The 17,817-nt window shown below is 44.7% G+C and overlaps 1 protein-coding gene across 1 annotated transcript in view; it reads left to right on the plus strand.

The window, feature by feature from the left end:
- The window catches only part of SPTBN5 (spectrin beta, non-erythrocytic 5), a 145,598-nt gene that overhangs the window by 20,459 nt on the left and 107,322 nt on the right, over positions 1 to 17,817 (plus strand). Inside the window, exons 11-17 of the mRNA XM_048855659.2 lie at positions 3,317 to 3,523; positions 9,556 to 9,768; positions 11,995 to 12,147; positions 12,639 to 12,769; positions 14,453 to 14,704; positions 16,086 to 16,373; positions 17,170 to 17,413. Of these exons, the coding sequence (XP_048711616.2) occupies positions 3,317 to 3,523; positions 9,556 to 9,768; positions 11,995 to 12,147; positions 12,639 to 12,769; positions 14,453 to 14,704; positions 16,086 to 16,373; positions 17,170 to 17,413 (1,488 nt within the window). The remainder of the gene's footprint in view (positions 1 to 3,316; positions 3,524 to 9,555; positions 9,769 to 11,994; positions 12,148 to 12,638; positions 12,770 to 14,452; positions 14,705 to 16,085; positions 16,374 to 17,169; positions 17,414 to 17,817) is intronic.

The raw sequence follows: 17,817 nt of genomic DNA on the forward strand, positions 1-17,817 counted from the left end.
AGAGTGCAATCCACACCATCCTCCAGATCATTTATGAAGATATTGAACAAAACCGGCCCCAGGACCCCGGCCCTTGGGGCACTCCACTTGATACCGGCTGCCAACTAGACATGGAGCCATTGATCACTACCCGTTGAGCCCGACAATCTAGCCAGCTTTCTACCCACCTTATAGTGCATTCTTCCAGCCCATACTTCCTTAACTTGCTGACAAGAATACTGTGGGAGACCGTGTCAAAAGCTTTGCTAAAGTCAAGAAACAATACATCCACTGCTTTCCCTTCATCCACAGAACCAGTAATCTCATCATAAAAGGCGATTAGATTAGTCAGGCATGACCTTCCCTTGGTGAATCCATGCTGGCTGTTCCTGATCACTTTCCTCTCATGCAAGTGCTTCAGGATTGATTCTTTGAGGACCTGCTCCATGATTTTTCCAGGGACTGAGGTGAGGCTGACTGGCCTGTAGTTCCCAGGATCCTCCTTCTTCCCTTTTTTAAAGATTGGCACTACATTAGCCTTTTTCCAGTCATCCGGGACTTCCCCCGTTCGCCACGAGTTTTCAAAGATAATGGCCAATGGCTCTGCAATCACAGCCGCCAATTCCTTCAGCACTCTCGGATGCAACTCGTCTGGCCCCATGGACTTGTGCACGTCCAGCTTTTCTAAATTCTAAATTGAGATCAGACTCATCTCTTCTGCAAGCCAGCCAATAGAGGGCAGTGGTACCTAGCTAGTTGAAAACATATATATTGACATTCATTCTCAGTTAGAAATACTAGAGTTAAATAACTTTAAAAAAATCTGGCGTGTGAATCAGCTTCCTTGTGGGTGAGACCAGGGTGACTGTCTGACACTCTTTTTCTGTAGAAAAAACTGGGATCAGTCCCAGTTCAGAACTCATAGACTCCCCCATTCTATCCGTGAAATGCCCCGACAAAGAGCCAAGCCACCAGGCCATCCAGGCTGCTGATAATGGTTAAGTAGGAGGGTCCTTTTGCCTTTTGAGTGGCTTCCAGGAAGCTTTCTTTCTGACTGACTTTGGGTCTGCTCCCATCAATTGACCTGTGTTGATAGAGTGAGAATTCTTCTGTTTTCCAAAAATCTCCGAGAAACAGATTTAATGGTGCATTAGAATATTGCCTGCTGTATTTATGTTTCTGATTCAGCACTGCTGTAGCCACTCTGCTCTACCTGGCATAATGCCATCTGAGATAGTTACATTGCTAACTTCGCTGAATTGTTGTACATTCAGTGCAAGACTGCTGCTGAGCCAGGATGTGCTGGACACACAACATATGAGAAATACGTTGTGAACATCATGCAATGGATGAAAGTCTCTCCTGAGGAGCCTCAACTGAACGAAGAATGGGGGGATTTTTCAAAGGCACAGTGGCAGTTAGGTACTAAACTCCAATGGGAGGTATAGATCTAGCTGCCATTTGTGCCTTTGAAAATCTGTCCCATAAGAAAGAAATATCAGGCCACAAAGCTTGGATCCTGACTGGAGTTTCCCCAAAGTATGAGGAGTGATTAGTGTTGTTAGATGTTTGGCTGCGTGTGTGTTCTCTGTGTACTGTCCCAGCGCTGCACAGATAGTTGGCACAGCAGACCTCGATCGAACTGCCCAATAACCACAACCTCGGTTCGTAGCAAAGGCACTTGGGCAGGTTTATTGTCAACGAAGCACGGTCCTAATGTCCTGGCTCATTGGTTACAGGTACACAAACACATTGTATGCCTATTGCGATGGACTAGATCAGTTAATGGCGTGACTTTCCATTATCCCCTAGGCCAGCCAAAGACACTCCCTCTGAGATACCTCTTTATACACTGATACAAGTTACGTATAGCCCCTCTGACGTGCCTAGGTGCCACCCTCTGACGTATCTAGGTGACACCCATTCATAGATTCATAGATATTTAGGTCAGAAGGGACCATTATGATCATCTAGTCTGACCTGCACAACGCAGGCCCCAGAATTTCACCCACCACTCCTGCAATAAACCTCTCACCTACATCTGTGCTATTGAAGTCCTCAAATTGTAGTTTAAAGACTTCAAGGAGCAGAGAATCCTCCAGCAAGTGACAATCAAAACATCTCTATTCATCATGCTGTCATCCGGACCTTATCTTTGGGATCGGTCAGCGTGTGCCTGTTATCTTTGGGGAATGTGTTGGTCTCGAGGTGTTCTGGTACCACCCTTCTGAAATGTGTTTGTGTAAGGGCTCTGTACCTAGCATTTCTTAGGAATGTCTGTTTCTGCAATATCAGCCCTGTTCTTGCCAAATTCTGTGAGCAGGCCTGTCTTTTGCTCACAACCTGGCTTTGCTTTATATCAGCAAAGCTTTAACCACTACTTTAGCTCAGGCCTCATACCAGGCCTCTTATACAAGGGCTTATGTCTCAGGCCCTCTTCCTACTACAATTAGAACTGGAACTTTGGTTTGGTTCCATCTCTGATTTAAATACACAAATGCACACATTCAAAAAGCCACTATAAAACCATAATTTACCAATTACACCATAGTATCTCAGATTACCCAATAATAATGTTTTCCCTATCCTTTTCATTCCCTCTCATATTCACACAGAAGCCTGAACATTTCCTTCCTTAACAGATTTTGTTCTCTTTGGTTTGACAAACACTGAATTATTTCCTGTTTCTAGCAGTTTTAAAACTATTATAGCTTTGTCCCTCCCCCAGTTTTTTTGGGGGGGGAGGGGCGGGAAGGGGGTAGTTTAAATTATTTTTATAATTTAATGTCTTTTTACAATTACAGCCATATAAGATTGCACCCAAACTTTTCCCATGAATTGCAATTTGTGAAGGCTGCTTTCTGTTAGAGAAACTTACTCTGTATCCTCATGATCTATCATTAACTTTTGTGGAAAAACATCTGTTGTTGAAATTGTAGGCCATCCCTATAGTCTGGAAGTATGCTATGTATTATTGATTCTGTTAAATGACAAAGTCTGACTACTGTCTAGTAACAAAGTCTAACTACTGAGTGATTGACTTGGAAACTGGCTAATAAGATTAATGGAGGAAATATTTGGGACTAATTTATTTAATTGTGATCCTGTGAACCATATTGGTGCTAAGCTTGCTGCTGAAATATAATTGGGGTTTCTAAAGAAAGAGCCACCTGATGTGTAATGGTCCTGCTTATATGACCTGCATATGTGTTATGATTAGCTTCAGTTGTCTGATGCAATTACAGCCCTGTTGACCATTTGCCAGAGGATGGACTGTTGGATGTGTATCTCTTAGGGCTGTTTAATCAAACATTCTCCCCACCTGTGTTCCCTTCAGTACTTTGTTGACATTGATGAAGCAGACTCATGGCTACGGGAGCGGCAGCCCCTCCTGGCCAGTAAGGATTATGGGAAGGATGAGTCCAGCGCAGAAGCCTTGCTACACCACCACTTGCGACTGGAGAAGGAGATCACAGTCTACTGCTTGGAGATGAGGCGCCTGGAAGAACAAGCTGGTACTGTAGCAAAGCAGGCTCCATCTGCGGTATGTGGATATGAGGTTGTGTCCCTCTACTTCCCTTTGTTTTTATTTATTAGAGCTGGTTGGAAATTTAGTGAAATTGAAACATTTTGTGAAAATGTGTCAGTTTTGACAAAACTTCACTGAAAAAAGCATGTAGATAAGGTCAAGATGTTTCAGTCTTTTTGGAATGGAATGTTCTGATTTTCCAGGTCAAAATGACTTTTCATTCCTAATTGAAATGAAAACAAAGTTTTTTGAAATGTTGGAATTCCCTGCTGAACAGAAGAGCCTAGATTCAATTAGCTCTCTTAATTATACATGAGTCAGGGCCCAGTCCCCTGGCTGTCGCTGATGGAATCCTAGAAATACAGTTTTTGGTCATTTAGCACCAAGTCTGGCTCATCCACATCACACCTCTCTCCTAGCTCTCACAAATATTCTACTCCTCCCCACCTTATTATTTACTTCCTACTGAATCCAACTCTCCTTCCAAATGGCCATTATACACCACCCACTGCCTCCCTCCCTGCTTTTCGCCAGACTTCAATACTTCACTTACTTTAATCCTCTCACCTGAGGCTTCTGTAATCATCCTGGGTAAATTCAGTTTTTATGTTTGATTCCTCTGCTTCTTGATTTGTCTTGTTAAACTCATTTGATCTTCAGCTGTGGTCTGAATCCCCCATTCAATATTTTGGCCATAATCCTGATTGTTACCTTTCAGATTTCTTTATCTCTGAACGCTCTCTCTATAACAATGAGATATGCAAGATAAGCAACTATTGCAACTGCAATTAGTAGTAAGAGCTGGGAACACCATTTTGTGACCCTCCCTGTTTGTTCCTGCATTACTGGTTTTTAGAGGGAGCATGTAAGTTCAGGAGCCCACAGATGTTGATCAGTGAAGGAAATACAGACGCGCTGATTTTTTTTAACAGTTGATTGTTTGCTGGTTCAATAATTTAAGGACCATAAAAGTGAACCTCTAATGCTTGGCTGTACTTGGTGCTCCCATTCAAGTTCTGAAAACATTTGTTTTTAATCAATATAGTTATCTGGCCCCTAAATTAATTATTACATTATTGACAAGCATTCTTGGGAATTGTAGCCCTAAATATGCAAATCCCTTGATTAAGTTTAGGAATGTAATTTGTGTCCTGACACTTTTGAAATTCACTTGTACTCTTAAGTAGGTGGTTTGCCCCTTGGGTCTGCCTGCTTTGTTCTCTCTCTTAGGTGCTCAGTAGTCTTTGCATCTGCAAGTGTCTAGCTATTGAAAATACATTGACAGGTTGTTAGGGCTTGGACTGGGCCCCCCCCCTCTGCTAGAACAGGACAGCCTGGTGTTAACTGACTGAAATGCCTGCCTGTGGGTGTTTTCTGCCATTTTTAATTATTTTCATTGCACTCGTTGAATGGAAGCTGCACTACAAAAGCACCAGCAAGGGCAAGGGCCAGCTGCCACATAATGCTGCCCAGTTCCGGTGACTTGCGACTGATGTTGAGTGGAATGTGGCGGCCCAACTACACCTGTTACGGTGTGGACTTAGTGAGGAGGTAAAGGAATAAGCAAAAGGAAAAGAGGAGGTGAACCATGGTGCCGCCTCACCCAGACACCAGGCTGAACGCTCCAGCACCTACCCACAAACCAGTGCAGGTTGGTCTGGTCTGCAAAGCTTGACCCTGGAAGAAAAGGAACAGTGACAGCACAATAACTTATGCTTTTATTGCAGAGCACCGGCATGTGCTCTTACTTCTTGCCCATTGCGGACCTCAACCAGCAAGGAATCAAGAAATGAGTGAACCCAGGCTGTATGGAGGGGTCAGCCTAGGCATCACCAGGGCACTATGCTCTGGAACTACCCCCAAGCCCTTGAGGGAAACCCAATCTTGGACATGCAGTGCCTGCCCACATTTCCAAGTACAGAGACTGTTATGTACCATGAATGGAGCCAAACTAGTTCCCCCTCAGTGGCCCTGATTGATTCAGGAGCTCCGATAATTCAATAGATGCTGAAGACACTCAAACCCTATAAATGCCCCTCTGTTTAACGCCTCGGTCAGTTCTCATAGAGATGATAGATTTGACACAGGAAACAGGACCCCTAGAGGCTGTACTCCACGGATATCAGGATGTACTAAATTCAATGTGATTCGTTCTCCACACTTCCCCTGATTCTCAGCATCACCCAGCTGGATCAGCCCAACCCTTCTATGCTCTGGTGAAAGAAAAGGATCAGTTTCCCTCTGAACACTGCTGAAGGGTGAGCCCCAAACCTCTGGTCCCAGGCTCCTGCAGATGACCAGAAGTGATGGCACCTGTGGGAGAACCACAGATGATGGTGACCAGAAGGAACCATTCCTAAGCCTGAGTTCCCGTCTCACTGATGAGTATTAGGATTTGTGGCGGTTCAGTGATGAGACAGAACACAGCTTTTTGCAAGCAAGCAGGCTGGTCAGCTGAGATGGGCGTTCTGCCCCCCCGCCTTCCACCTTCTCCTTTTATTATATTTCTCCCCCTAAGCATTACACACTGCTACACAAAGGAATGTATGACGTTAATTCATATACTTAGTTACCATCCCCTATCTACTACAATCCTGGTTCTCAGGCCTTGAGCCCAGGCTAAGAAAACCTCCCACAGTTGCTGTCCAAACAATCAAGTTCTCATGGTTCATGTCTAGCCCTTGTCCTTGGATAGAGCAATTTGTGCATTGCTTCTACGAAACAGTCAGGGTGTGCCCCGCCTGCTTCCAGGTGGAATAGCTAAACATTAACCCTTCAAGGATTCTGTGGACGTCTTTGAAAAGAAAAATGTGGACATGCTACCTCCACATTGGCACTACAACTGCCCCATAGACCTGCAGCCCTTCATGTGCACATCAAGTAAAAGCCTAAAGGCTCAATCCAACACTTCACATCCCCAGTGTGGCCTCTGGTCCTTTTCAATAAGCAAAAGGATGGAACGCTACACCTCTGTGTCACTAACATGCCCTAAACCAAGTGACAGTCCAAAACTGGTATCACCCGCTCCTAACTTCGGCGTTTCTATAGTGTGTGATCTACCGGAATTTTCACCCAACTGGACGTCGGTGGAACTGTGGTGGGAACTTAAAAACTAGTGCACATTTTGAACCCACTCTGGGCACTTTGAATATTTAATAATGCCATTCAGTCTGACTAAAGCTCCCGCGACCTTTCAACACTTTGTGAACAATGTGTTTAAAGACATCCTGGACCAGTATGTAGTCATCTATCTCGATGACATGTGTCTGTTTTCAGAAGACCCTGAGCGGTATTGTTACCATGTTCATTCCACCCTGAAAAGACTACAGAAGCACAGCCTGTATGTGAAAATGGAAAGTGTACCTTTTGACCCCACTGAACAAAATGATGACATATTAGATAGAGAACTGGTCACAATTAAATCAGCCTTCAAAGAGTGGTGCCATAACCTTGAAAGAGCCTGACAACCAGTTCCAGTCTTTTCGGACCATAAGAACCTTGAATATCTGCGTAAGCTTGTGCCTTGAACCAAAGACATCTCAGGTGGGTATTCTTCTTCCCTTGGTTCAATCTCAACATCACCTGGGAATCAGGAATGGGAAAGTCAATGCCTTATCCTAAAAGGTGGAATAATACCACAAAGGTAAAGAGCCTAACCAAAAACCACCTTCTCTCCTTAAACCTCACAACTTCCTTAGTGCCACCATACACCAAAACCTGATTCATCTAATCTGATCCACTTCTCAAGGTGATCTGTTAGCCCAGAAGGTGATGGAACAACCTGAGCAAATAAGAGCTAGAACCAAAATGCAGTGTTCCACACAGGATGGGATCACATATCTCAATGGGTGCATATCCATTCCACCAGGGTGCCCCTGGTTAGAAGTGTATCACCTCTGCCATGACAATCAATGGTGGGCCATTTTGGCCACCTTAAGACTTTCTACATGGCTCCACATTTCTTCCAGTAGCCCCAGGCCTATGTTGACTCTTGTGACCTTGTGCATGTACCAAGACACCCCATTCTGAGCACCTTGGCTCTTTAGTACCCTTGGAGATCCCACCTAGACCCTGGGCCTGGATCACCCTGGATTTCATAGCAGAATTCCCTGACTCTGATGGCCACACAGTGGTCTTGACTCTTGTTGACCAAAATGGCCCACTTCATCCCCTGTGACTGCCTGCCCTCTGCCGAAACAACCGCTCAACTCCTAGTGGTGCATGTTATCCTTTTTCATGGGCTTCCGGGCCATGTCACCTCAGACCAAAGCTCACAGTTCATATCATGCTTTTTGTGTGAAACACTCCAATTACTGGACTTTGCACTTTTACTTCCTCCCCTTACTGCCCCCAGACAGATGGGCAGACAGAGAGGGTGAACCAAGTACTACAGCAATACGTAAGGTGCTTTGTTAACTACCATCAAGATACGTGGTTCCTCCTTCTGCCTTATGACAAGTTGTCATACAACAACACTGACCATGCCTCCATGGGGTAGAGTCTCTTTTTTGCAAATTACAGGTTTCTTACTTGCTTCCACCTTGTCTTGTTAGCAACCTCCCAGAACCCAGCAGCTTCCAACTGGATTCTGTGAATTCATCATATTCTGGAAGACCTTAAGGACCACCTCCATGATGCAAAAAAGCACTACAACGAGTAGGCAGACTATCAGTACCAGGAAAGCCCAGCTCTCACAGTGTGCCAAAAGGTCTGGCTTGCAGCTAAACACCTCTGTATGAACAGGTTATCCCACAAGCTAAACCACCAGTAGCTTGGACCATTCTGGGTTTTGTCAGTATTCAAATTGCAGCTCTCTCACTCCCTTAAGATATATCCCATTTTCCATGTTTCCCTCCTGAAGCATTCCACACAGAATCATGTTCCCAGCAACTCCCCGCACAGGTCCAGGTCCAAGGGCACAAGGAATATATAGTCTGCCCTGTCCTCAGCTGTAAACTGCAGGGCGGGAGACTGTACTACCTCATTGCCTGGGTCCTGAATTGTGCTCCTGGGAACCTGCTCCCCATGTCCATGCCCCTGACCTGGTAAGAAGATTTCATCAAGACCATCCAAGTGCCAACATGAAGGAAGGGTGCCCTCCAAAAGCGGGGGAGAGGCAATGTAAAGATCCATGGGACAAGAACCTGGGTCTGTGGACCCTGAGACAGCTGACATTCCCACATTGCCACCAGGAGCCCATGTAAAACCCCATCCAAAGAGCATTATGGAGATTAGGGGCCGCAGGAAATACCACCCAAAGGATCCAGTGTGGCAGTACTCTGCATCCTTTTGATTGGCCCATGCTCACTATTTAATCCTGGAGGGTGCCCCATAAAGTTGTCTGGGCAACCCAGCAGACTTCTGCCTTGCTGTGACTCCAAACCTCACCTCGCTTTCTGATCTCCAGCCACTGACCCCAGCCTGATTCTGACCCTGACTCTTGCCTATTGATCCCGGCACTATAAATTACTCTGATCCCTGCTTGCCAGCTACTGCCTCATGGCCATCCTTGACTTGTGGACACAAGCGCAGCTGTGACTGCTAGGCTAGATCGCCCACGCCCTGGTCCCCTGCAGTTATGTTTGTGGTATATGCATAGAGATGTGAGATAAAAACATAAAATACTCTTGCTGGTAGGTTGCCATGTAACATTGCTTCGTTTCTTAGAATTCAGAATGATAGATAACACACAAGAACCCCAAAACAGAGTGTGATGACAAAGCTGGGTGCTCACTTCAACAGAGAGGCACAACTCACCCCTGCTTACTCTAGGCTGGCTCTCTGCAGACTGATTCTGAACCCACACTTCCCTACACAGCCCCCTGCCTGCAAACAGGACCAGGAAAATCCCTGAAAATTTAGAGTGATAGATCACAATTGTATCATAGCGTTCAATGCATCACACAGGTGCATTTGCAAATTGCAATATCTAACACTTTGAGTCAGGCAGATCATTTTGAAAATTTAGTCCTTTAATTTATCCTTAAGGTCAGGGGCTCCAATTATCCAGTGTCACAGACTGATTTTGTTGTATTTTGCTTTAACAGGTGATATCAGTGCCGGTAGTGAAGGCTCAGGTCCTGAGTAGCCTAAACCAAAGGTTCACTATACTACCATCAAGCCGCTCTGTGCGCGGGGGAACCCCGGAAATTGGATTTTCTAAACCACCTGATTCAGATCCTCACTTTATTCCAGAGAACATCTGGAGGACCCAGAATGAAATAAACTTGCTTTATGAGAATCTTCAGACCATGGCTGAGGTATTGTACCTCTTTCAATACTTTGTGCTTGTGTAGCCTGTCTTGGAGATTAATCGTGGGATCTAGTGTCATGCAAAGCCATGTCAGCATGGATTCACCAAGGGAAGGTCATGCCTGACTAATCTAATCGCCTTCTATGATGAGATTACTGGTTCTGTGGATGAAGGGAAAGCAGTGGATGTATTGTTTCTTGACTTTAGCAAAGCTTTTGACACGATCTCCCACAGTATTCTTGTCAGCAAGTTAAAGAAGTACGGGCTGGATGAATGCACTATAAGGTGGGTAGAAAGTTGGCTAGATTGTCGGGCTCAACGGGTAGTGATCAATGGCTCCATGTCTAGTTGGCAGCCGGTGTCAAGTGGAGTGCCCCAAGGGCCGGGGTCCTGGGGCCGGTTTTGTTCAATATCTTCATAAATGATCTGGAGGATGGTGTGGATTGCACTCTCAGCAAATTTGCGGATGATACTAAACGGGGAGGAGTGGTAGATACGCTGGAGGGCAGGGATAGGATACAGAGGGACCTAGACAAATTGGAGGATTGGGCCAAAAGAAATCTGATGAGGTTCAATAAGGATAAGTGCAGGGTCCTGCACTTAGGACGGAAGAACCCAATGCACAGCTACAGGCTAGGGACCGAATGGCTAGGCATCAGTTCTGCGGAAAAGGACCTAGGGGTGACAGTGGACGAGAAGCTGGATATGAGTCAGCAGTGTGCCCTTGTTGCCAAGAAGGCCAATGGCATTTTGGGATGTATAAGTAGGGGCATAGCGAGCAGATCGAGGGACGTGATCGTCCCCCTCTATTCGACATTGGTGAGGCCTCATCTGGAGTACTGTGTCCAGTTTTGGGCCCCACGCTACAAGAAGGATGTGGATAAATTGAAAAGAGTCCAGCGAAGGGCAACAAAAATGATTAGGGGTCTGGAACACATGAGTTATGAGGAGAGGCTGAGGGAGCTGGGATTGTTTAACCTGCAGAAGAGAAGAATGAGGGGGGATTTGATAGCTGCTTTCAACTACCTGAGAGGTGGTTCCAGAGAGGATGGTTCTAGACTATTCTCAGTGGTAGAAGAGGACAGGACAAGGAGTAATGTTGCAGTGGGGGAGGTTTAGGTTGGATATTAGGAAAAACTTTTTCACTAGGAGGGTGGTGAAACACTGAATGCGTTGCCTAGGTAGGTGGTGGAATCTCCTTCCTTAGAAGTTTTTAAGGTCAGGCTTGACAAAGCCCTGGCTGGGATGATTTAATTGGGGATTGGTCCTGCTTCTGAGCAGGGGGTTGGACTAGATGACCTCCTGAGGTCCCTTCCAACCCTGATATTCTATGATTCTAAAGTGTAGGCAGGTGTTTTAACTTCCCTTGCTCAGCTCTGACAATGTGCTGCAATCCTGAACTATGCAACCCCTGAAAAGACTGCTGGCTGTGCTAAATTGTGTGGTGCTTTTCTGATTTTGACCAACATCATGTCAGCAGTAGGAGAGAAATGAATCATGGATGACATTCAAAACAGTCAGAAATTTCATTTAAGCTTTGAGTGCATTTGGTTCAGGTTTTATCCAGTCTGGCTTGTACATCATTATGTGAGAATCACAAATTAATTTCTGTGATCATCACATTTTCCTCCCAGTTCTTATATTTTTTGGAGAGCAGCTTCCTTCTGCATCCCCTTGACTTTACTGGAGTTTGCCTATTACAGCAAGAGACCCTCTCCTAGGTCGAACAAACATGGGAGGTTAACCCTAAGCCTTGAGGCTGTAGTGGCAAAGACTGGAAACTTTAACACAGATGTTCACAAAAGACCATTAGTTTTTCCCTTTATTCCTCTGTATCCTCAATCTCCAAGGGGTCCCGCCCAAAAAGCTGCTGTGTGAACCCTCCGATTCCTATTTTTCCTGCAACCAGTGCTTGTGCATATGTCTAGGATTAAAGAGGTAATGCTCCCTTTGTAGTGTTGACTTGTATCTTCAGTCAACCAGCACACACCACTACTAAACTTTCTGCTTATCAGGTGTTGTGAGCATCAGTTCTCTGATACTCCCAATTCCTGTTGCCCCAGGAACAAATATTCCAGGCTCAAGATGCCAATTTGTATTCACTGTGTGTTAGCAGGGAGAACTACCACCAACCTGCCAGGTTAATCTGTATGCTTTAGTTCTTTAGCCATGGGGATCTCTTTCTGCAAAAGGCCTGTGTATCACAGTATTCAGTTCTCCATCTGTTTTACAGCACAGGAAGAAAGGTCTGGAGGAGATGATCCGATTGTACCGCTTCTACAGCTCCTGTGAAGAGTTTCAGTCTTGGATGGAAGATAAGGAGAAAATTTTCCAGACCCTTCAGCCTGAAGCAGACAATGTGGAGGTCACACAGCAGAAATATGAGGTACCTCATCTCTACTTGGTGTAGATAACTTGTAAAACAAACTGACCATGGGGGAATGGATGTATGTGAGGAAAGGAGGACTCCAGAGAAGTTGCTTTCAACCTTTTTTTTGTTAACTGAATTTTAATCCATAAGGTTTTGTCTATACAGGAAAGCTTTTTCAGTTAAGCTAAGGTGTGAATATATAACTGCAGATTTATACCAGAATAAGTTGTCCACATGTCTGTGCGGTGGGATGGGATGTATATTATACCAGAATAAGTTTATTATGTATCTATGGGCTCAGAGGGAAAACCATATAGGGGAGTATATTCTGTCAAGAGATCACTGAATGAACAGAGAGAAAAGAAATAAATTGGATGTCAAAGCATAGTAGATACACAAATAGAAGATGAGTGAATACAACAGCTTGTGGAGCACTTTTTGCATAGAGATGCTGAGTTTTGAGTTCTTCACTCCATACATTATCCCTGTATTTTTTTCTGTTTTAGAGCTTTCTAGTGGAAATGGCTGTGGGGAAAATCCAGCTGGGAGAGATCAAATGCCTAGCAGATAAGTTTGCAAAGAGCAGTCCCAGCAAACAGAATGAAATCCAAGCCCACCTTAAAGAGATCAGTAGGAGGTAATGCTCCTGATAGAATGGGGAATCACCCCATCAAGGACTTTTCATGCCCTGCATAAACTATCCTGGAGAAAATACCAGTCTGAGATGTTTTGGCACACACAACTGACCTGAGATGTGAAGATAGAGGGTTGTCTATGGAAAGTTGATGTTTGTCACTGCAGTTTGCATTTACTTCACCGGGGAAGCTTTTACCAAACTGGAGATGTAAAATCTCTCTTATCTATAACTTAACCAGCTTTAAATAGAACCATTTGCCAAGAAGAGATGGAATCAAAATCACTAGAATTCTTTGCATCACAGCTTAATGCACACCTGCTGGAGATGTTCTAATAAAATTAGGATAATGATAAGAGGAGAAGCAGGGGGTGGTCTACGTGGACTGACTGTGGGGTTTATAGTATTATGACAATTGTAATGGAAAGTCTATCCTCTGCCCTTGGCAATCAGTCATTGAAAAGAACAAATAGTTTCTACAGGCAGGCAAGGAGCTCCCTTTTCCATGTGAGACCATCTTGCACAATGGACACCTTAATCATCACTTGGCCACATGTAGTCATCACTTGGCCATATATGTGCCTATTGTATGCACCTAAATGCTGATTTGAGTTTCTACATAGGGAATGGGGCCATTCTGTTTACGTGTCCCTGTTTGAAAATTGGATCTTATTGTCCCAACAGTTACTGGCTGGAGATATGGGGAAAAAATATAAATCACAAGAACTATTACCAGGTCATGGACACACTCATTTTGTCAAGGGGTACAGCAGATGCTTTGAGATCTGAGGGCTTTTTGTTCATGGTCCAGTGGAAAAGATTCCTCATAAGTCCTTATCCCCACCCGAGCTTCAGGGAGCAAAGTGGGGGCAGGTCTGAATTCTGCTGCAGCACCCTAAAGATGGTACATACTCCCATCTGGGCATCAGGGGAGATGCCTGACCCTTGCACAGGAAGGAGAAAGGGTGGAAGTCTCCTTGCACCCCTTGTACTGTGACACAAGAATCAGACTGACAGGTCCTAAATGAATGGATGACGGCAGGTAAAATATACTTTGGAATAAGTCTGTTTTCATTATATTTAAAGTAAAAGCAAGCACATCGTGGGATAGTCAAATGTCACAATGGGCTCTTCTGTTGGTTCAGCCTGTGCTGCATGGCTAAGTGTGAATTTGAGCACCCAGAGGCAGGGGTTAGGATGTCCTCCTAAGGCATTCAGGTTTGAAAATTGTAACTATAAGAAACTCTTTGCTTTTTTAACGTGTTTCATATCTATTTTTATATGGACTCTTGGCAGTCCCAACCATGGTCAGAAACGTCAAGGCACGATTGGATCCTTATTTTGATTATTTTTCTTGATTTGCATAGTGTGACAGCAACTTGCACTGGGTGCAGGAGAGGAATACCACCTTAGAGGGGAAATTCATCATGTGTAGAGGCTGAGCACTAGTCCTATACCCCCTTTAAGTGCCAGTACAATCTTATTTTGAAGATTGCTGTGGTATATAAAGAGAGCATAGAGTTTGTCTCCTCCACCTCTCCCCCCGCACAAAGATGAATTTTTCCATAGGTGATTTTTAAAGGTGCATGCAACAAATCCACTGGACATTTATTTTCCCCCCATAGGCAAAGACACTGTGATTTTAGTGTCTAGATACAGCTGTTGCAGTTGTTTTTTCACTCCTAGATGGGGGCGCCTGGAAACTCTGAAGGAGGAAAAGGGTTCAGAGCTGATTGGAGTGGCTGATGTGAGGACATTCCTCCAGGACTGCCAGAGCACTAGAGGGCTACTACAAGACAAGCTGGTCCATCTGAGGGATTTGGAACCTGGAAACACACCTGCCGTACTGGAGGCAAATCGGCGCAAGCTGTTTGCTTTTGACAAGGAGGTCATGGTGCTGGAAAGGAAAATTGAATACCTGAAGAGTGTGGCCCAATCGTAAGGAATCAGCCATTTGTTTCTGTATTTTTGCCTAGTGATCTAGTTTCATATTTGAAGCAAAGTGTATAGAGTATATATAGTTGTGAAAGGCTGACTTACACTTGCCTTAGGTCAGCCTCTCGTACTAGTGCTCTCCCTGTCTGGCTGCAATCACAGCTCCTTTTCCTCTTTGAGTGAGATCTTCTGTCCTGGGTAGAGTTGGATGAATATCTGAGTGACTGGCTCCAAACGTTGTCTACAAAGAAAGAATCCCTACATTATGAATGGAGTAGCATAAGTCTTTATTGATATTGAATCACTGAGCTATTCTTCCAACTCAAATCCCCAGCACATGTAGTGGAATGTGGTGTATAATGAATTATCAACGCAAACCACAGTCCCCACTGAGTTTGTTCTAGACAATGAGTATTACCTCTCTTTGAATTTAAGGACACCTCATTTGCAGATCATACTGCAGTTCAGGTTGTAGGACCATGAACTAGGATTAACAAACACTATTTCAAGATATGTGTATTCTTAATGAGGTACTGTGTAATCCCCCAACATGGGGTATCCTTGAGAGGCATGAGATGGGGAAAAGAGGATGAAAGAGAATTAGAAATATAGGGCATTTGTGTATACATTTTAAACTTTGGTTTAACACTTCTAATTAAAAAAAATCTCCTTGTGTGTTTACAATGTCCGTCGCAACACACCTGTTCCACTCTGTTAGGCATGACCTGTTCAGATCTATAAATTAGAAACATTTCAGTGAACTGTGAAATTTGATTGGCTGATCATCCCTATGTGTTTTATGTTATGTGAAAAGGAGCATGGGGTGTACGTGTGCTTTTCCTGGAATCTGGGACCAGGAAAGACCAGGTAATTTGTATCCTCTTGTGGAAATTAGTCGTACAATATCTTTGTTACATACAGATCAGAGGTGATGTAAGACATCAGTGAAACCAGCAGTGGCTGGGGAAAGGGTACCAATACTGAGTCAGACTATAAAAAGGCAGTTTATTGTCATTATAAGGTTATATCTTTGAAGTAAAGGTAATGAATTTCTTCATGTGATATGCTAGCTTTTGGCACTCCTAACTGAAGCCAGAGAATTTAAAAAAAAAATAACACAAAACATTTTGATCCTCAGTGATAGAATGCCCCACTGGTGCCTGTAAAGTCTTTTGACAGGATGCATTTCCTGGAGGACTCTATGATCACTTTGTCTATGCTGTTTACTGCTGATAAGGAACATTAAGTGCCCGAACTGACCTTCTTTTCGGGAGGAACCACTAACAACCCAGTCCCATTGACTTTAGTGTCAGCTGGGTCAAGCTATAAGGCTCATGTTGTCTCTGAAACTAAATTAAGGATGTTGTTTGGTTTCCTTGTATAGGATTAAGGACACCAACCCTGCAGAGAGCAGGGCCATCCAAAAGCAAGTGGAGAATATGGAGAAGCTGCTGGCCACACTCAAGTCACAGACTAAAGAGAGGGAGACAACCCTGGAGTTGGCACAGGATCAACAGGCTGTCCTGCAGGACAGCCGCAGACTCCTGCTGTGGGCAGATGGAATCAGGGAGAAGCTGGGCAGTATGGAGATGGGCATGGACGTGGCTTCTTCAGAGCAGTTGCTGAAGGAACATCAGGACCTTCTGAAGGAAATTCGCACTCAGAAGGAAAGGTAGATGTTTGCTTTGAGAGTGAAGAAGGAGGGTGAGGTACTGCAGCTGCAGCACCAGGGAGGCCTGGAGCATACCCAGAAAACAGATCTGGAAACATAAACTTGGTGTGAAAATGGTGCTTGGGATTTATTGAAGTGCATATAAAATTTAGCATGAAGAAAATAACAACTGACTGTGCACATAACCCAGTTAATTTCCCCATATCAAATGAAAGTGTCTGCTAACCCAAAGTCTGACTCCAATAGCTGCCTCACCTTCTACCTCACCTGGATGCTCAGCAAGGAAGAAAACTCACTATTTAAAGTCCTCAGGCTTCTTTTCCTTCCCAGGTCACTTCTGCCAGAGCAATCCAATCACTTATCCTGGGTTCTCCCCTCTCCTGTATTTTTATGAGCCAGGCCTGCCAGACTCTCAGGCCTCCAGCCCCATCTCTCATTTTACAAAAACCCAGAGACACAGTGACTCTTTCTGTTCCATGTAATGGCTGGCCACCTGTTTTCTTGGGCTCTCAAGCCAACAGAGAAAACTCCTGGCCACCTCAGATGTACAACCCTGAGCAGCCAACCCCTGCACTTCCTGGCAGACTGTAAGTGAAGAGGACATTAATAGGGAAAGCAATGGGTAACGGCAGCTCTGCCACCAAGAAAGCAAGGAATAGAGCAGCATCAGAGAGAGAGAGAGGTGGGGAAGTTATAGGAGGAGGAAGTTATTTATTCTTTTTGCTTTGCCAGGAGAACACCAAGCTCAAGTCACCTCCTACAGTAACTTGTCCTCTTTCCTTCTGACTCTGGGCAGGTTTACGCAGCTAGAAGAGCTGGGGCAGAAGGTAATGTGTGGTCAGCCCAGCAACAGGACCCAGGATGTGCGCCAGACCGTGGAGAGGCTTACCCAACAAAGCAGTGAGCTGGACGAGATGTGGGAGCAGCGGAAGAAGCAGCTCCAAGACAGCTTGGAACTGCAGAAGTTCAATAGGGAAGCAGATCGCATCAGTGCAACCCTCTCCAGCCATGAGGCTTTTCTACGAGTAGATGATCTTGGGGTATGTATCAGAACAGCCCTTGTTGTCTCCTGCTCCCACTCCCCATCCAGAACAGTCTTGACCCATAATGACTCCATCAGAACAGAGATTCAATGACAATCGCTGTCCTCTGGCTCAAAACTGAGAATTTCTAGCCAAGCTTAGATTGGTTGCAGCATTTCTGTAACAGTGATGTGTTACTGTTCAGAAGCTGCACACGCAGGTCCTGGTTCTCATTTACTCATTTCTTTAAATGAGAAGCAGGCTCATAACTGCTAAAAGACGCTAAACCAAGGAGCTGTAGTTGTGACCCAGAGGTGTGTTTGTGCAGTTGGGGTGGAATGCTCTGGTTAACCTTTTCACCATGCTTTCTCCACTGTTCCTTCTACCTGTACACTGCCATTATCCCTTAGCATGCTATTGCA

This window comes from Caretta caretta, chromosome 6, assembly GCF_965140235.1.
Source record: "Caretta caretta isolate rCarCar2 chromosome 6, rCarCar1.hap1, whole genome shotgun sequence".
In the NCBI taxonomy this organism is placed as follows: domain Eukaryota; kingdom Metazoa; phylum Chordata; order Testudines; family Cheloniidae; genus Caretta; species Caretta caretta.